The sequence below is a fragment of the Salmo salar genome, chromosome 24 (genome assembly GCF_965601325.2).
Source record: "Salmo salar chromosome 24, fSalSal1, whole genome shotgun sequence".
Classification (NCBI taxonomy): domain Eukaryota; kingdom Metazoa; phylum Chordata; class Actinopteri; order Salmoniformes; family Salmonidae; genus Salmo; species Salmo salar.
Window position 1 is genome coordinate 1,304,669 of NC_138314.1, and position 17,634 is coordinate 1,322,302.

At 41.1% G+C, this 17,634-nt stretch overlaps 1 protein-coding gene across 1 annotated transcript in view; it reads right to left on the bottom strand.

Moving 5' to 3' along the window:
- LOC106584882 (ras-specific guanine nucleotide-releasing factor 2) overlaps positions 1-17,634 on the bottom strand; it is a 139,942-nt gene that overhangs the window by 61,314 nt on the left and 60,994 nt on the right. Inside the window, exons 14-18 of the mRNA XM_082968785.1 lie at positions 15,913-16,048; positions 15,069-15,314; positions 14,551-14,774; positions 14,230-14,403; positions 4,648-4,773 (exon numbers count right to left, since the gene is read on the bottom strand). Coding sequence (XP_082824911.1) covers positions 4,648-4,773; positions 14,230-14,403; positions 14,551-14,774; positions 15,069-15,314; positions 15,913-16,048 — 906 coding nt within the window. The remainder of the gene's footprint in view (positions 1-4,647; positions 4,774-14,229; positions 14,404-14,550; positions 14,775-15,068; positions 15,315-15,912; positions 16,049-17,634) is intronic.

Below are 17,634 nucleotides of genomic sequence, written 5' to 3' on the forward strand. Positions count from 1 at the left end.
CCATTTAAAGACAAGACTCTCGTTAATCTAACCACACTGTCCGATTTCAAAAAGGCTTTACAACGAAAGAAAAACATTAGATTATGTCAGCAGAGTACCAAGCCAGAAATAATCAGACACCCATTTTTCAAGCCAGCATATAATGTCACCAAAACCCAGAAGACAGCTAAATGCAGCACTCACCTTTGATGATCTTCATCAGATGACAACCCTAGGACATTATGTTATACAATACATGCATGTTTTGTTCAATCAAGTTCATATTTATATCAAAAACCAGCTTTTTACATTAGCATGTGACGTTCAGAACTAGCATACCCCCCGCAAACTTCCGGGGAATTCGCTAACATTTTACTAAATTACTCACGATAAACGTTCACAAAAAGCATAACAATTATTTTAAGAATTATAGATACAGACCTCCTCTATGCACTCGATATGTCCGATTTTAAAATAGCTTTTTGGTGAAAGCACATTTTGCAATATTCTAAGTACATAGCCCAGGCATCACGGGCTCGCTATTTAGACACCCGGCAAGTTTAGCACTCACCATAATCATATTTACTATTATAAAAGTTTCATTACCTTTTGTTGTCTTCGTCAGAATACACACCCAGGACTGCTACTTCAATAACAAATGTTGGTTTGGTCCAAAATAATCCATCGTTATATCCGAATAGCGGCGTTTTGTTCGTGCGTTCCAGACACTATCCGAAATAGTAAAGAAGTGTCACGCGCATGGCGCAATTCGTGACAATAAAATTCTAAGTATTCCATTACCGTACTTCGAAGCATGTCAACCGCTGTTTAAAATCAATTTTTACGACATTTTTCTCGTAGAAAAGCGATAATATTCCGACAGGGAATCTCCTTTTCGGCAAACAGAGGAAAAAATCCCAAAGGCGGGGGCGGTCGGGGTCATGCGCATAAGCTAGTGTCTCTTGATCGGCCACTTGAGAAAGGCGATAATGTGTTTCAGCCTGGGGCTGGAATGACGACATTCTGTTTTTTCCCGGGCTCTGAGCGCCTATGGACGACGTGGGAAGTGTCACGTTAGAGCAGAGATCCTTAGTAAATGATAGAGATGGAAAAGAAGTTCAACAAATGGTCAGACAGGCCACTTCCTGTAAAGGAATCTCTCAGGTTTTGACCTGCCATTTGAGTTCTGTTATACTCACAGACACCATTCAAACAGTTTTAGAAAATTTAGGGTGTTTTCTATCCATATGTAATAAGTATATGCATATTCTAGTTACTGGGTAGGAGTGGTAACCAGATTAAATCGGGTATGTTTTTTATCCAGCCGTGTCAATGCTGCCCCCTAGCCCTAACAGGTTATACAATACATGCATGTTTTGTTCAATCAAGTTCATATTTATATCAAAAACCAGCTTTTTACATTAGCATGTGACGTTCAGAACTAGCATTCCCACCGAACACTTCCGGTGAATTTCCTAAATTACTCACGATAAACGTTCACAAAAAACATAACAATTATTTTAAGAATTATAGATACAGAACTCCTTTATGCACTCGCTATGTCCGATTTTAAAATAGGTTTTCGGTGAAAGCACATTTTGCAATATTCTGAGTAGATGGCACGCCATCACAGGCTAGCTATTTTGACACCCACCAAGTTTGACCCTCACCAAACTCCGATTTACTATTAGAAAAGTTTGATTACCTTTCCTGTTCTTCGTCAGAATGCACTCCCAGGACTTCTACTTCAATAACAAATGTTGGTTTGGTTCAAAATAATCCATAGTTATATCCAAATAGCGGCGTTTTGTTTGTGCGTTCAAGACACTATCCAAGGGTGACGAAGGGTTACGCGCCCGACGCGTTTCGTGACAAAAAAATTCTAAATATTCCATTACCGTACTTCGAAGCATGTCAACCGCTGTTTAAAATCAATTTTTATGCTATTTTTCTCGTAAAAAAGCGATAATATTCCGACCGGGAGTCGTTGTTTACGTTCAAAGATGTAAGAATAAAAACATGGGGTCGCCTCGTGCACGCGCCTCAGTCTCATAGTACTCTGACCGACCACTATCCAAACGCGCTAATGTTTTTCAGCCAGGGCCTGCAAAGCCACCATTCACCTTTTTGCCGCCTTCTGAGAGCCTATGGGAGCCGTAGGAAGTGTCACGTAACAGCAGAGATCCCTTGTTTTGGATAGAGATGATCAAGAAGGCCAAGAAATGGTCAGACAGGGTACTTCCTGTACAGAATCTTCTCAGGTTTTGGCCTGCCAAATGAGTTCTGTTATACTCACAGACACCATTCAAACAGTTTTAGAAACTTTGGAGTGTTTTCTATCCAAAGCTAATAATTATATGCATATTCTAGTTTCTGGGCAGGAGTAATAATCAGATTAAATCGGGTACGTTTTTTATCCGGCCGTGAAAATACTGCCCCCTATCCAAAACAGTTTAACGAGAGTCTTGTCTTTAATATGGTGTAAAATAGTCTGAGAAATGTTTGAGAAATTGAAGTAATAGCATTTCTAAGGTATTTGAATAACTCGCCACGGGATTCCACTGTCCCACATACCCTAGAGAGGTTAAATAAAGGTGAAATATATATTTTTAAATAGACTATCTCATCATTGTCGGTGATCAGGCCTACCGCTGTTGTGTCATCGGCGAACTTAATGTGGGTGTTGGAGATGTGCCTGGCCGTGCAGTCATGAGTGAACAGGGAGTACAGGAAGGGACTGAACACACAGCCCTGCGGGGTCCCTGTGTTGAGGATCAGTGTGGTAGATGTGTTGTTACCTACCCTTCCCACCTGGGGGCAGCCCATCAGGAAGTCCAGGATCAAGTTGCTGAGGGAGGTGTTTAGTCCCAGGGTCCTTAGCTTAGTGATGAGCTTTGAGGGCACTATCGTGTTGAATGCTATACTATAGTCAATGACTAGCATTCTCACGTAGGTGTCCTTTTGTCCAGGTGGGATAGAGCAGTGTGCAGTGTTATGGCGATTGAATCATCTGTGGACCTATTGGGGTTGTAAGCAAATTGAAGTGGGTCTACAGTCGTGGCCAAAGGTTTTGAGAATGCCACAAATATTAATTTCCACAAAGTTTTCTGCTTCAGTGTCTTTAGATATTTTTGTCAGATGTTACTATGGAATACTGAAGTATAATTACAAGCATTTCATAAGTGTCAAAGGCTTTTATTGACAATTACATGAAGTTGATGCAAAGTAGGTAACAACACATCTGCAAAGCTGATCCTCAACACGGGGGCCCCTCAGGGTTGCGTGCTCAGTCCCCTCCTGTACTCCCTCTTCACCCATGACTGCATGGCCAGGCACGACTCCAACACCATCATTAAGTTTGCCAATGACAAAGCAGTGGTAGGCCTGATCACCGACAACAATGAGACAGCCTATAGGGAGGAGGTCAGAGACCTGGTCGTGTGGTGCCAGGACACTAACCTCTCCCTCAACGTGATCAAGAGAAAGGAGATGATTGTGGACTACAGGAGAAGGAGGACCGAGCACGCCCCCATTCTCATCAACAGGGCTGTAGTGGAGCAGGTTGAGAGCTTCAAGTTCCTTGGTGTCCACATCACCAACAAACTATCATGGTCCAAACACATCGGTACCGGAGCGCCAAGTCTAGGTCCTAAAGGTTTCTTATCAGCTTCTACCCCTAAGCCATAAGACTTCTGAACAGCTAATCAAATGGCTACCCCCCCCCCCCCCTTTACGTTGTTGTTACTCTCTGGTTATTATCTATACATAGTCACTTTAACTCTATCTACATCTACATATTACCTCAATTGCCTCGACTAACCTGTGCCCCCACACATTGACTCTGTACCGGTACCCCCTGTATACAGCCTTGCTAATGTTATTTTACAGCTGCTCTGGTAAAGCCCTTAAACAACAATGCACTTCTAAGAAAAATAAGAAATAGATAAGTAAAACATTTAAATAAAAAAACAAATGGTTAAAGATCAGCAGTAAAATACCAGTAAGCATTTCACTGTAGGGTTGTACATGTGCACATGTGACAAAATTTGATTTGATACTCATCTGTACAAAATATAATCGGTTTGAATTTATTATGTACACATCTGGGGAAATAGACATTCAGGAGAATTGGGCGGCAGGTAGCCTAGTGGTTAGTGTTGGGCCTGTAACCAAAGTTTGGTGGATAAAATCCCCAAGCTGACAAGGAAAAAATCTGTCGTTCTTCCCCCGAACAAGGCAGTTAACCCACTGTTCCTAGGCCATTATTGTGAATAGGAATTTGTTCCTAACTGATTTGCCTAGTTAAATAAAGGTTAAATATAGAATGTTCAAAAAAGTATTGTGTAGATCAAATATGACTGTCATATAGAATGGAATAGTATAGGAGATTGTGTTTGCTATTTATTCTATTTCTATCTTCAACATACAGTTCCAGATACAGCCCTGCCATTAGTTGAAGGCAGCAAATCCAATAGTTTCCGAACAATAATCCCTTTCTGAGAACTGTATTCAAATAGTTAAAAACGTTGTCATCTTTGGGGATCTGTATTCAAATAGTTAACTATTTGTCCCCCCCAAATAAATAGTTACTTTCCACGAAGCACAGTTTAACCTGTAGTTGTCGCAGGTCTGACACACAAACACGCACACACACGCACACACATTTACCTCCAGGCTGTCTGTAGCGGAAGTGTCGTGGGGTGGAGGGGGAGCGGCAGGGAGAGACTTCTCCTGATTCGCTGTTCTGAGGCGACTCTGGGATGAACTTGTCCATTGAGACAGACTCCAAGACAGCTAAGCAGAAAATGACACACTATTATCAATCACACAATGGCAACAACAACGGCTTCATATAGAACAGTGAGTCCTCATGCTTGGCTGGTCTAGCGGTAATGCTGCAGCCTCCAGCACACACGTCTACAGTGACGGCATAGGTTTGAATCTGGCATAATGCCCTTTGTCACAATGTGTGTCGTTCCTCACTGTCATCCTCTATCTCAGTTAAATAAAATCAGAAAATACCTTTTAAAAACAGAAAAGTGAATCCTTCACTCACACACACTCTCTCACACAGATAAATACTTGGGGTACACGAGGAAAATGTAGGGGGGGCCCTCAACAGCATTTTGACACCGAATCACAAAGTCTTCCCTATAACTGTCTTCATAGACTCAGAGGACTACAGAGCCACTTTAGATTAATAGCCTGCACTGTGTGTGCGTGTGTGTGTGTGTGCAGTGTCCGCCCAGCCAATAAGTGATATGCTTAGGAGTGTCAAAATGATTGACACGTCTAAAGATTTGTATAAATAAAGTAGTCAAAAGTTTTGTATTTGATCCCATATTCCTGGCACGCATTGACTACATCAAGTTTCTAACTCTAAAAACTTATTGGATGCATTTGCAGTAAATTTTGGTTGTGTTTCAGATTATTTCTTTATTTTATAATGTTCTGCCCAATAGAAATGTATGGTTAATAATGTATTGTGTCATTTTGGAGTAAATTTTATTATAAATTAGAACATGAGAAAAAAGGGAAACCTGCATGCTGCTCATGCTAGATTCACTGTTCTTTATTAAGCTTTACGTATCGAGGGGACTAGGAGCTACAGCAGGACGCGGTAATTAACCTATCCAAAAAAAGAACTCGCTGACGCTCAAGTCTCATTCTTATCTAAGGGCCTCTGTACAGACAAACCATTTGATATGAAAGATTAATTTGTAAGATTGAACTTAGATGTGTTTTCCCAAAATTCTGCTTATAGCCTAGAGACCCAACAAATAACTATTACTCATTTTATTCCCAAAAGCAAATTCTGTCCTATGGTTAACAACTCCTCAGTTAATACCTATTGTAGGTTAGTCAAACAAGAAGTTGTGCCTGTATATACAAGAAAAACTAACCATATTCAGAAAACCTCACCTGGACAGAAGAACAGGCACTCAATGAACAAATGAAAGACTAATCTTTGTTTATCAAACCTGCAGACAAGGGGGGTGCTGTGGTCATTTTAGATTATGAAAAATACAACAAATGTATTGAACTTGATGCAGCTTATTAAGAAAGGATTATTACTCTTTATGATTTTTTTTTCAATTTGACCAAGCGGCTTGAACTGAATAAGGATTCCATTAGACTATCGACATCTTTAAATGCTTCCTGTCAAAACATCCAAGAGGATCATAATGGGACCTTCCTGGACTATGATACGTTTCCACCACTGCACCCCTCTACTAGCTTGAACCAGAAAATGGCTGCTCATTGTTCGACTCCAGGTGAGCGTAAATGGATGCGTGTCGGAACCAGAAAGAAGTAGAAGAATCGTTCTCGGCACACCTGCATTCTTCCCCCGCGTCCGGACTTAAGACTTTCAAATCGCTTTGAGCCCCTGTACCAGCTGTCTTCTGCCGGGGACTTGGGTGTTCCCTCCATGGCTGTGGATGTCCCTCCAGCTACCTCTCCCTGTCCTAGTCAATCAATCGCCTGGGCACAGCCTGGACCACCCAGCCCCCCTACGCTGGGCCGTGGTCTCTGGATCAGAGCTCTGTCCATTTGGCTGCTTCTAAGCAGCCCTCTACTCAGGTGAGTTATGTGGCTCTGGTCTCGCAATCAGCTTCGAGACACAGCAGAGGCAGGATCATTCTGGCTATTGTGATAGGGAGTTCTATGGTGAGGTATATATTTGTACCTGGGGCAAAGACTTTGTGTCTTCCCAGGGCAAAAGTTCAGGATATCACCAGGTTCCTTCCTGAGGCTGTGTGTCAGTCAACGGGGGCTGATACTGTCATGGTTCACTTGGGGTCGAATGACATTATGAAGGGCAGCTCAGAACAGCTGAAGATGGATTTTAAAGAACTGATTGGGTATCTACTTGACACCAACAAACACCACATAATATCTGGCCCTCTGCCTTCCATAAATCATGACATTGAACAGTTCAGCAGACTTTTAGCCCTCCATAACTGTCTACAAGACGATTGCAGCTCTGTGGTTTTAACATTTATTGACAATTTTGATACCTTCTGGAAACAAAGCTTGTATTATAAGGAGGATGGGATCCACCCAAACCCAAAAATGTGGGTTCTTGGATCCTTTCACAGCATTAATAAGGCTGCGTTGAGACAATGATTTATCAATGACCCAAGCCCAGCTCATGTAATGCCTACCATTGTGTCGCTGAGCTGTCATAATGCTTCAGCAAATGTACATTATCCTAGAGGCGTTGGAAGACGCAATGTAAGTAACCTAATTTATGTCCATCCTGCCTCTACTGATCCTACAGCTATTGTATGCAGTAATCAGAAGCCTAGATATATACTGTTAGGACTGAGGTGGTGTGCACAAGCAGGAAGTTCACTGTGTGCAGCTCACCCTGCACTAACATAAATAACCCAAGCATGTCTACCTCTGCTAAGCTTCCCAGTAAAGCAAGAACAACATTCAAGGATCCCAGAAAAGTGTTAAAAATAGCCCACGTTAACATATGTAGCTTAAAAAACAAGGTTCATGAAATCAATAATTTGCTAGTAACAGATGACATTCATATTCTGACAATCTCTGTAACTCACTTAGATAATACCTTCGACAATACAGTGGTAGAAATACATGGTCATAAGATCTACAGAAAATACAAATGCCAAAGGTGGAGGTGTGGCTGTTTATATCGAGAACCACATTCCTGTAAAGCTTACAAAGGATCTCCTGTTAAATACTGTTGAAGTAATATGGCTACAGGTGCATCTGCCTCACTTAAAGCCCATTCTTGTCACAGTTTTTGTTTTATTTTGAGTGTGTTTCCTTAGGTTACCACTGGAGGGTACCCTTACCTTGTTTCTAGGTTACCCTGATTGTTTCTTATTGGTTTCACCTGTGTTTGATTGCCCTCTGTTCACCTGGTTGCCTGGTTATTTAGGTTCCTCTGTTCGCCTGGACCCTTGCTTAGGTCTTGTGTTTCGTTTAACGGTTGCCTTGTTTCTGTCAAGAATTTAAGTAAAGTTCTGCATTTACCTTTACTTCTCTGTGACTGGGTTTGAGTTCGAACAAGCATTATCGTAACAATTGTGGTGGGAAGCTGAGATAGACCACAAAGTACTAACAGTCAGTATCTGGATAACGTGTGAAATGCTTGATAATGTACAGTATGTGATATCAATAGTTATATTTTCTGGTTTAAATAATTATTTAAATATTGACTGGCTTTCATCAGGCTGCCCACTCAAGAGAAAGATTCAAACTGTAACTAGTGCCTGCAACCTGGTTCAGGTTATCAATCAACCTACCAGGGTAGTGACAAACAGCACAGGAATGAAATCATTAACATGTATTGATCACATCTTAACTAATGCTGCAGAAATTTGTTTGAAAGCAGTATCCAAATCCATTGGATGTAGTGATCACAATATAGTAGCCATATCTAGGAAAACCAAAGTTCCAAAGGCTGGGCCTATTATAGTGTATAAGAGGTCATACAATACTGTAGCACGCTCGAGGGTGTGGGGTTTACACGTCACCAAGTTCAGGGAGCTTAACTAGAATGCAAATTGTTTATTTATTAGGGGTATTTGCACACTGTGGGAAAGGGGGGGGGGGGGGGGGGGGGGGTATCCAGCAACCAGTTCACAACAGGTAATCGTACAGATAATTCTCACTCTCCATAACACGCATTTCCCTCTCGGTCCTTCCCCTCTTTGTGCAGCCTCCTCTTCCATCCCCAAGCACTCAATGGCTTAATGATCCACCGGCTTGCCTCGTTGGGGCAGGAACTCCATATAAGGCTTGGGGGTGGAGCCAAGATATCTTCCTTCAATTACCACTCCCCTCACCTCTCCCTGCCATCTGCCACAATACATTTTGTAGTGATTCCTATGTTATCAATGTTAAGAATATTTGTTGGTCTATGGTGTGTAATGAGGAGCAGCCAGACGCTGCACTTGACACATTTATGAAATTGCTTATCCCAGTTACTAGTAAGCATACACCCATTAAGAAAATGACTGTAAAAACAGTTAAATCCTTGTGGATTGATGAGGAATCGCAAAATAAATGGATAATTGGTATGGCTATACAACCGATTGGCAAACGTACTGCAAATTGAGAAATCATGTGACTAAACTATTGAAAAGAAGAAACTAAAGAATGATAGTAAAAAGCTTTGGAGCACCTTAAATGAAATTTTGGAGGAAGAACTCCGCTCCATCATTCATTGAATCAGATAGCTCGTTCATCACAGAAACTACTGATATTGCCAACTACTTTAATGATTTCATGAAACCAGAATGCTGTGGTATGCTGTGGTAGCCATGCTGGATAAGTGTGCCTTGAATTCTAAATAAATCACAGACAGTGTCACCAGCAAGCACCATCACACCACCTCCTCCAAGCTTCACGGTGGGAACCACACATGCGGAGCTCATCTGTTCACCTACTTTGCGTCTCACAAAGACACGGCGGTTGGAACCAAAAATCTCACATTTGGACTCATCTGACCAAGGACAGATTTCCATCATTCTAATATCCATAGCTCATGTTTCTTGGCCTAAGCAAGTGTCTTCTTATTGGCATTCGTTGGTAGTGGTTTCTTTGCAACAATTGGACCATGAAGGCCTGATTCACGCAGTCTCCTCTGAAGAGTTGATGTTGAGATGTGTCTGTTAATTGAACTCTGTGAAGCATTTATTTTGGCTGAAATTTCTGAGGCTGGTAACTCTAATGAACTTATCCTCTACAGCAGAGGTAACCCTGGGTCTTCCTTTCCTGTGGCGGTCCTCATGAGAGCCAGTTTCATTATAGAGCTTGATGGTTTTAGTACAACTGCACTTGAAGAAATTTTCAAAGTTCTTGCTATTTTCCGGATTGACTGACCTTCAAGTCTTAATTTTAGGGACAGATGTTCCGCTAGCAAAACGCCTCACCAATATCCAATGGTAGAGTGTGGCGCGAAATACAAATACCTCAAAAATGCTATAACTTCAATTTCTCAAACATATGACTATTTTACACCATTTTAAAGACAAGACTCTCCTTAATCTAACCATATTATCCGATTTCAAAAAGGTTTTATGGCGAAAGCAAAACATTAGATTATGTCAGGAGAGTACCCTGCCAAAAATAATCACAGCCTTTTTCAAAGCAAGCATATATGTCACAAAAACCAAAACCACAGCTAAATGCAGCACTAACCTTTGATGATCTTCATCAGATGACACTCCTAGGACATTATGTTATACAATACATGAATGTTTTGTTCAATGAAGTTCATATTTATATTAAAAACCAGCTTTTTACATTAGCATGTGATGTTCAGAACTAGCATTCCCACCGAAAACTTCCAGTTTATTTACTAAATTACTCATGATAAACATTCACAAAAAACATAACAATTATTTAAAGAATTATAGATACAGAACTCCTTTTTGCAATCGCGGTGTCAGATTTTAAAATAGCTTTTCAGCGAAAGCACATTTTGCAATATTCTGAGTAGATAGCTCGGCCATCACAGGCTAGCTAATTTGACACCCACCAAGTTTGGTGCTCACTAAACTCAGAATTACTATAAGAAAAATTGGATTACCTTTGCTGTTCTTCGTCAGAATGCACTCCCAGGACTTCTACTTCAACAACAAATGTTGTTTTGGTTCCAAATAACCCATAGTTATATTCAAATAGCGCCGTTTTGTTTGTGCATTCAGGTCACTATCCGAAGGGTGACGCGCGAGCGCATTTCGTGACAAATAATTTCAAAATATTCCATTACCGTACTTCGAAGCATGTCAAACGCTGTTTAAAATCAATTTTTACGCTATTTTTCTCGTAAAATAGCGATAATATTCCAACCAGGTGACGTTGTATTCATTCAAAGGCTGAAAGAAAAAAATTGGGAATTCTCGTGTTCCCAGGCTCACTGTTCCCAGGCTGACCACTAACAAATTATCGTGCTGTTCTTCGCCCAGAGACAGCAGACACCCCATTACACTTTCTGGCACCTTATGAGAGGCAATGGAAGTCTTAGAAAATGTCACATTACAGCACAGATGCTGTATTTTCGATAGAGATGCTACAGAAGGACAACAAATTGTCAGACATGGCACTTCCTGTATGGAATCTTCACAGGTTTTGGCCTGCCATATGAGTTCTGTTATACTCACAGACATCATTTAAACAGTTTTAGAAACTTGAGTGTTTTTTACTAATTATATGCATATTCTAGTTTCTGGGCAGGAGTAGTAACCAGATTAAATCGGGTACGTTTTTTATCTGGCCGTGAAAATACTGCCCCCTATCCCAAACAGGTTAAAGTAATGATGGACTGTCGCTTCTCTTTGCTTATTTGAGCTGTTCTTGCCATAATATGGACTTGGTCTTTTACCAAATAGGGCTATCTTCTGTATACCACCCCTACCTTGTCACAATACAACTGATTGGCTCAAAAGCATTAAGAAGGAAATCAATTCCACAATGCATTACAGGTGACTACCTCATGAAGCTGGTTGAGAGAATTCCAAGAGTGTGCAAAGCTGTCATCAAGGCAAAGGGTGGCTACTTTGAAGAAATTAAAATATAAAATATATTTGGATTTGTTTAACACTTTACTTACTACATGATACTACATGATTCCATATGTGTTATTTCATAATTTTGATGTCTTCACTATTATTCTACTATTCTTCTATTATTCTAAATTCTACAATGTAGAAAACAGTAACAATAAAGAAACACCCTTGAATGAGTAGGTGTGTCCAAACTTTTGACTGGTACCGTATATCTGACCAAGTTATGAAAGACAAGCATTATAATTTTGAATTCCGTAAAATAATTGTTGAAGAGGTGAAATTTGTTTTCATTTCTATCAATAATGACAAGCCACTGGGGTCTGACAACTTGGATGGAAAATTAGTGAGGATAATAGCGGACAAGATTTGACACAAGACTGTTGAGTTGACCGGTTTCATTATTGAAATAATTAATCGATATTAAATAAAGATGATTGTTTGAAGAAATGACAAAGTCTTTCTCAGTACTGAAATGTCCACCACACAGACCACCCAGACCTGACCCCATTAAGATTTGGCAGTCTGGGTATTGCGCACACGGCGCACTGGCTAGTTCCCCTGTCCCAGCCATAACTACCATGGGGGCTACACTGGGTGCAGTGAACTTCCAAGCGATATAACCTCACAAAAATGTGTGGTGATGCCCAGCTTGCTGCACGACAAATATCTCCTGTAGTCAAGCCTTTAAACAACGCCTAAGACGCTGTCAGAATCCTGCTGAAGTGGGCGAGGAAAACCGCTAGGTAACCGTTGCCCCCTGCTGCTATATGCCAGGGAGACACTGCTTAGGGAGCGCCCTGCCGCAAGCTGGATTAGCAAAACAGACAAAAAGCTGGTCACATAACCGGATATCCCAAGTCGTTCAATGCACGTGCGTAAAGCTCCCACTGGACTCTGTTGCGCTTCAGAAGCAAAAGGAGGAAGAAAAAGGGGAAATAGCTCAATAGCTAAGGACCTATATATACTTGTCAAATGTAGTAAATGTAAAGATACTTTTGGTCATGTAGCGTACAGTGGGGGGGAAAAGTATTTGATCCCCTGATGATTTTGTACGTTTGCCCACTTACAAAGAAATGATCAGTCTATAATTTTAACAGGAGGTTTATTTGAACAGTGAGAGACAGAATAACAACAAAAAAATCCAGAAAAACGCATGTCAAAAATGTTATAAAATGATTAGCATTTTAATGAGGGAGATAAGTATTTGACCCCTCTGCAAAACATGACTTAGTACTTGGTGGCAAAACCCTTGTTGGCAATCACAGAGGTCAGACGTTTCTTGTAGTTGGCCACCAGGTTTGCACACATCTCAGGAGGGAATTTGTCCCACTCCTCTTTGCAGATCTTCTCCAAGTCATTAAGGTTTCGAGGCTGACATTTGGCAACTCGAAACTTCAGCTCCCTCCACAGATTTTCTATGGGATTAACCTGTTAGGGCTACCCCCCCACTTCTCTTAATTTCCACCTAAAGACATACCCAAATCTAACTGTCTGTAGCTCAGGCCCAGTAGCAAGGATATGCATTTTCTTGGTTTCATTTGAAAGGAAACACTCTGAAGTTTGTGGAAATGTGAATTGAATGTAGGAGAATATAACACAATAGATCTGGTAGAAGAAAATACAAGGAAACAAACATACGTTTTCTGGTTTCTATTGTTGTTGCACCATCTTTCAACTGAAAAGGAACAGCCAAACATTCAGATAGGATGCTGGGGATAATTTCTATGCAGAATGTAAGAGGGCAACAGTATCTGAGAAAAGTTTCATAAACATATCTTCAGGAATGAGCGAGCTACATGACATTGAGCATGAAGTCATCCAGGTGTCCCACACAAATGTACCCAAATGTACCCAAGTGGCCAAATTGGTACAGTGATACATTTTGATGTAAAAACTATATACAAAATACAAAAATTATATTCTAACACACCACTCAAATAAAGTACCAAAAAAATACAAATATAAAATGTTGAAAATTTTTAATTACAAGGGTAACCATTTACATACATTAAATGTACAGTATTGTGAGGACCCTCAGTCCACTACACAAAATTGTGCTGCTTGTGCCATGGCCCATAGCAGTCTCTTTCTGCTGTAAAGCAGAGGGTTACTGAACAGTTAGTGCAGGTGATGGGGCATTTCCTGTGACAAAGGGCACAGCGTCGCCTCCCCACTGTGCCCTTTTTGCCCTGAGGCACATTCATGCCTGCAGAGATGAATTTAGGCAGGTGAACACCACTGGTTGAAGGAGCAGAAGAACTAGAGGGGACAGAAGGTGCTGCAGTGGTCTTGCTGTAGGCAGCAAGCTCCTGGATTAGCAGCTCTCGGAAGGCTAGCTGTGAAATGGGGGGCTTTCCACAGCTGTTGGCCATTTCCTTCTGCATGATAAATGAATTGACAACAGCAATGTCGATAAAATGATAAAAAAAAGTCTTGTACCATTTCATTGTCTTGTGTAGCACATTATAGTAGCCTATAAGTGCATCCGACAGGTCTACACCCCCCATGCTCTTGTTATAGTCTTTGATGGCTGCAGGAATGGGGACAGTTTTGGCTGTCCATGCCCCAGTAGCGTCCTTCACACGCCTGATGACCTGATCTCCACTGAAGGACTTGTGGATACTGGAGCACATGACCACCTCCCTGGTATCCATCCACTTGACAAAGAGAAGGCCATCTTCACGGATCCACCGCATGGTACCCCGCTCAGCCCGCTTAGGCATGTCGTTCACCTTGGTTTTAGGAAAGCCCACTCTGTTGGGCCGAATGGTGCCACAAGCCCACATATCCAACCTCCTCAGGTCTGTGAACAGGGTAGGGCTTGTGTAGAAATTGTCCACAAACAGTTTGTAGCCCTTCCCCAGCAGTTGAAAATCTAATAATGCCATGACAGAGTCATAGCTGAGTCCCTTACCGGTCGCACAACTGCTCTTCCCCTCATAAACAAAAAAATTGCACGTGTATGCACACGCAGAATCAGCCAAAACAAACAGTTTGTAACCCCATTTAGTTGGTTTGTTACGCATGTACTGTTTTAGGCTGATTCTGGCCTTTGAGGCTACCATTCTCTCATCTATGGACAGGTTCTGGGCGGGCTGGAAATAGGTCTTGCAGGCCTCAACCATACTGTGGTAGAGAGGTTTAATTTTGCATAGCCTGTCATACCCTGCTGTGCCTCGCTTCTTGTCATTGTCCCCGTCAACTTCTGGGTCACTAATATGAAGCGCCCGTGAGATTGTCAGAAACCTTTTACACGACATGACAGTGGAGGGGAAAGGCAGTTGATAGAGGGGTGCAGTTTTCCAATACTGTTTCAGGGTTTTCAGCTTGACTAGACCCATGTACATGACCATAGATAAATAACAGAAAATATCTGTCATGGAAATAGGCTTCCATGCATCTTTTTTGCCTGCCTGCTTCTTTGCACCATATTTATTAGTGTTCAAGACAAGGGAATCAATCACTGCAGACGTAAAAAACAGTTGAAAAAGTTGCATGGGGCTGTAGTTGGAGGTCATGTCCAGCTGAGGTCCTGGTTGCCTTTTAGGTCTGAATACTGGAGGTGGTGGGCCCACATCCTCCACCGTCACAGAGTGCCAACGACCCTCCTCCTCTCTGATTGCTGGCTTAGCTTTGCCCCATCTCCTCTTCTTTGTCACAGACTTCACACCTGGCCGGGTGGGGGTAGGTGTGGAGCCGGAGACAGCAGGGGTCCGGCTAGATGAACCAGCTCCTGTGGGGGATGGGCACCTTGGCAGTGGGGGCTCCCAATCAGAATCAGAAGGACTGTGAAGACACAGACACACAGATTATATATAGAGTTGTGAAACCAATGTCTAGATAAAATACATGTAAAAAATATTTTATATATACAGACAGATTATATATAGAGTTGTGAAACCAATGTCTAGATAAAATACATGGAAAACATATTTTATATATACAGACAGATTATATATAGAGTTGTGAAACCAATGTCTAGATAAAATACATGGAAAACATATTTTATATATACAGACAGATTATATATAGAGTTGTGAAACCAATGTCTAGATAAAATACATGGAAAACATATTTTATATATACAGACAGATTATATATAGAGTTGTGAAACCAATGTCTAGATAAAATACATGGAAAAAATATTTTAGATATACAGAGATTATATACAGAGTTGGAAAGGCCATGTCTAGATAAAATACATATTTTTGTACATGTATCTAATATATACAGACACAGACACGCACTCATAATGTTTAGCCATGTGTTTCACACGGTTCATTACATATATATGTCAAATAAATACATACAAAATAATATATATATATCTCCAAACAACTCAAAAGAATAACATTTGATATTATCAACATTTGATATTACTCACCCGTCCAAAATCGCGTCCTTTCCATGCAGAAACATGTCCTCAAATTCCGAGTCCACACTGGACTCAAAATCAGATTCTTCTTCAAGAAGCTCCGTTTCACTATCTCTATCTATTTCATCTATTATGTCTTGTACATCTGTATACCCGGACTTAGCCTTAGATTTTACAGATTTACTAGCCATAATTATAACGATAAAATAGCTGGAAAATATCTCTACTCAAAACTGCTGTGCGCAAACAGATGTGGCTCCGGCGGCTGGAAGTTTCAATGGCGAATGGCTGCGTTACGCACGGCTTTCGTTCAAGAGCTGGTCATTCAGGGTATTACCATTTCATACTGGCGTTTACCTTAGCTCATTGGCTATCTGCCAAGGTAGATTTCAAGACGATCAGTGGTGATTGGTCCGAAATACAGTCAATCAACGAAGCACTGGTCATATCATTGGCGCGCAAGGATGTCATTGTTAGGTGTGTTCGAATCAGGTATTTTCGGTCAATACGTCCCGCAAAAAGAACAATCAAGTATGGTTGTGTTACTGGCAAACAGGAGATTGCAACAAAGCCAACCATGACTGGATAAACGTCAGTTTAGCGGGAGTAATTACATCGAATGCTTCGGACAAAGTTGAAGGAATCAGAATTCATGACACTAGCCGGTTCGGAAATGTTTCGTGTTATGCTATAAAAATGGATTTGATAGAACAAACGACCATTTATTGTGAAGATTGGGCCTTTTATATCACCAAAAGAAGAAGATCTTCAAAGGTAATTGATTATTTTATTGCTATTTCTGACTTTAGTGACGCTAATGTTTGGTTGGGAAATGCTACTCTAATGCTTGTTTGCGGGACGTTGTCCTCAGATTATTATAATCTATGTTTTCACCGCAAAGCCTTTTTGAAATCGGACAGTGTGGTTAGATTAATGAGAGTCTTGTCTTTAAATAGCTGCAAAATAGTCATATGTTTGAAAAATGGAAGAAATAGTATTTCGAAGGATTTTGAATAGCCCGCCACAGGATTCCACTGGCTGCTGAGTGGGTGGCACGCTAGCGTCCCACCTAGCCCATAGAGGTTAAGGTAGAGTCTTCATATTCAGGATTCCGTTTATGTCTACCCCAAAGACAACGTGTGTGGAGCAAGAGCTTCCTGTGACAACCGGAAGTGGTTAAAAACAGCCTAGAGCTATTGTCATATAAAACGCACATAGTGAAAATCACGCAACTCAACCATCTGTCATTCAGTCAATTCCTAAGGTAGAGACTTCTTATTCAGGATTCTGTTTATGTCTACCCCAAAGACAACGTGTGTTGAGTAAGAACTTCCTGTGACAACCGGAAGTTGTTAAAAACACCCAAGAGCTATTGTCATATGGCCAACCAGCAGATAGTGAAAATCACGCAACTCAACCATCTGTCATTCAGTCAATTCCTAAGGTAGAGACTTCTTATTCAGGATTCTGTTTATGTCTACCCCAAAGACAACGTGTGTTGAGTAAGAACTTCCTGTGACAACCAGAAGTTGTTAAAAACACCAAAGACCTATTGTCATATGGCCAACCAGCAGATAGTGAAAATCACGCAACTCAACCATCTGTCATTCAGTCAATTCTTAAGGTAGAGACTTGTTATTCAGGATTCTGTTTATGTCTACCCCAAAGACACCGTGTGTTGAGTAAGAACTTCCTGTGACAACCGGAAGTGGTTAAAAACAGCCTAGAGCT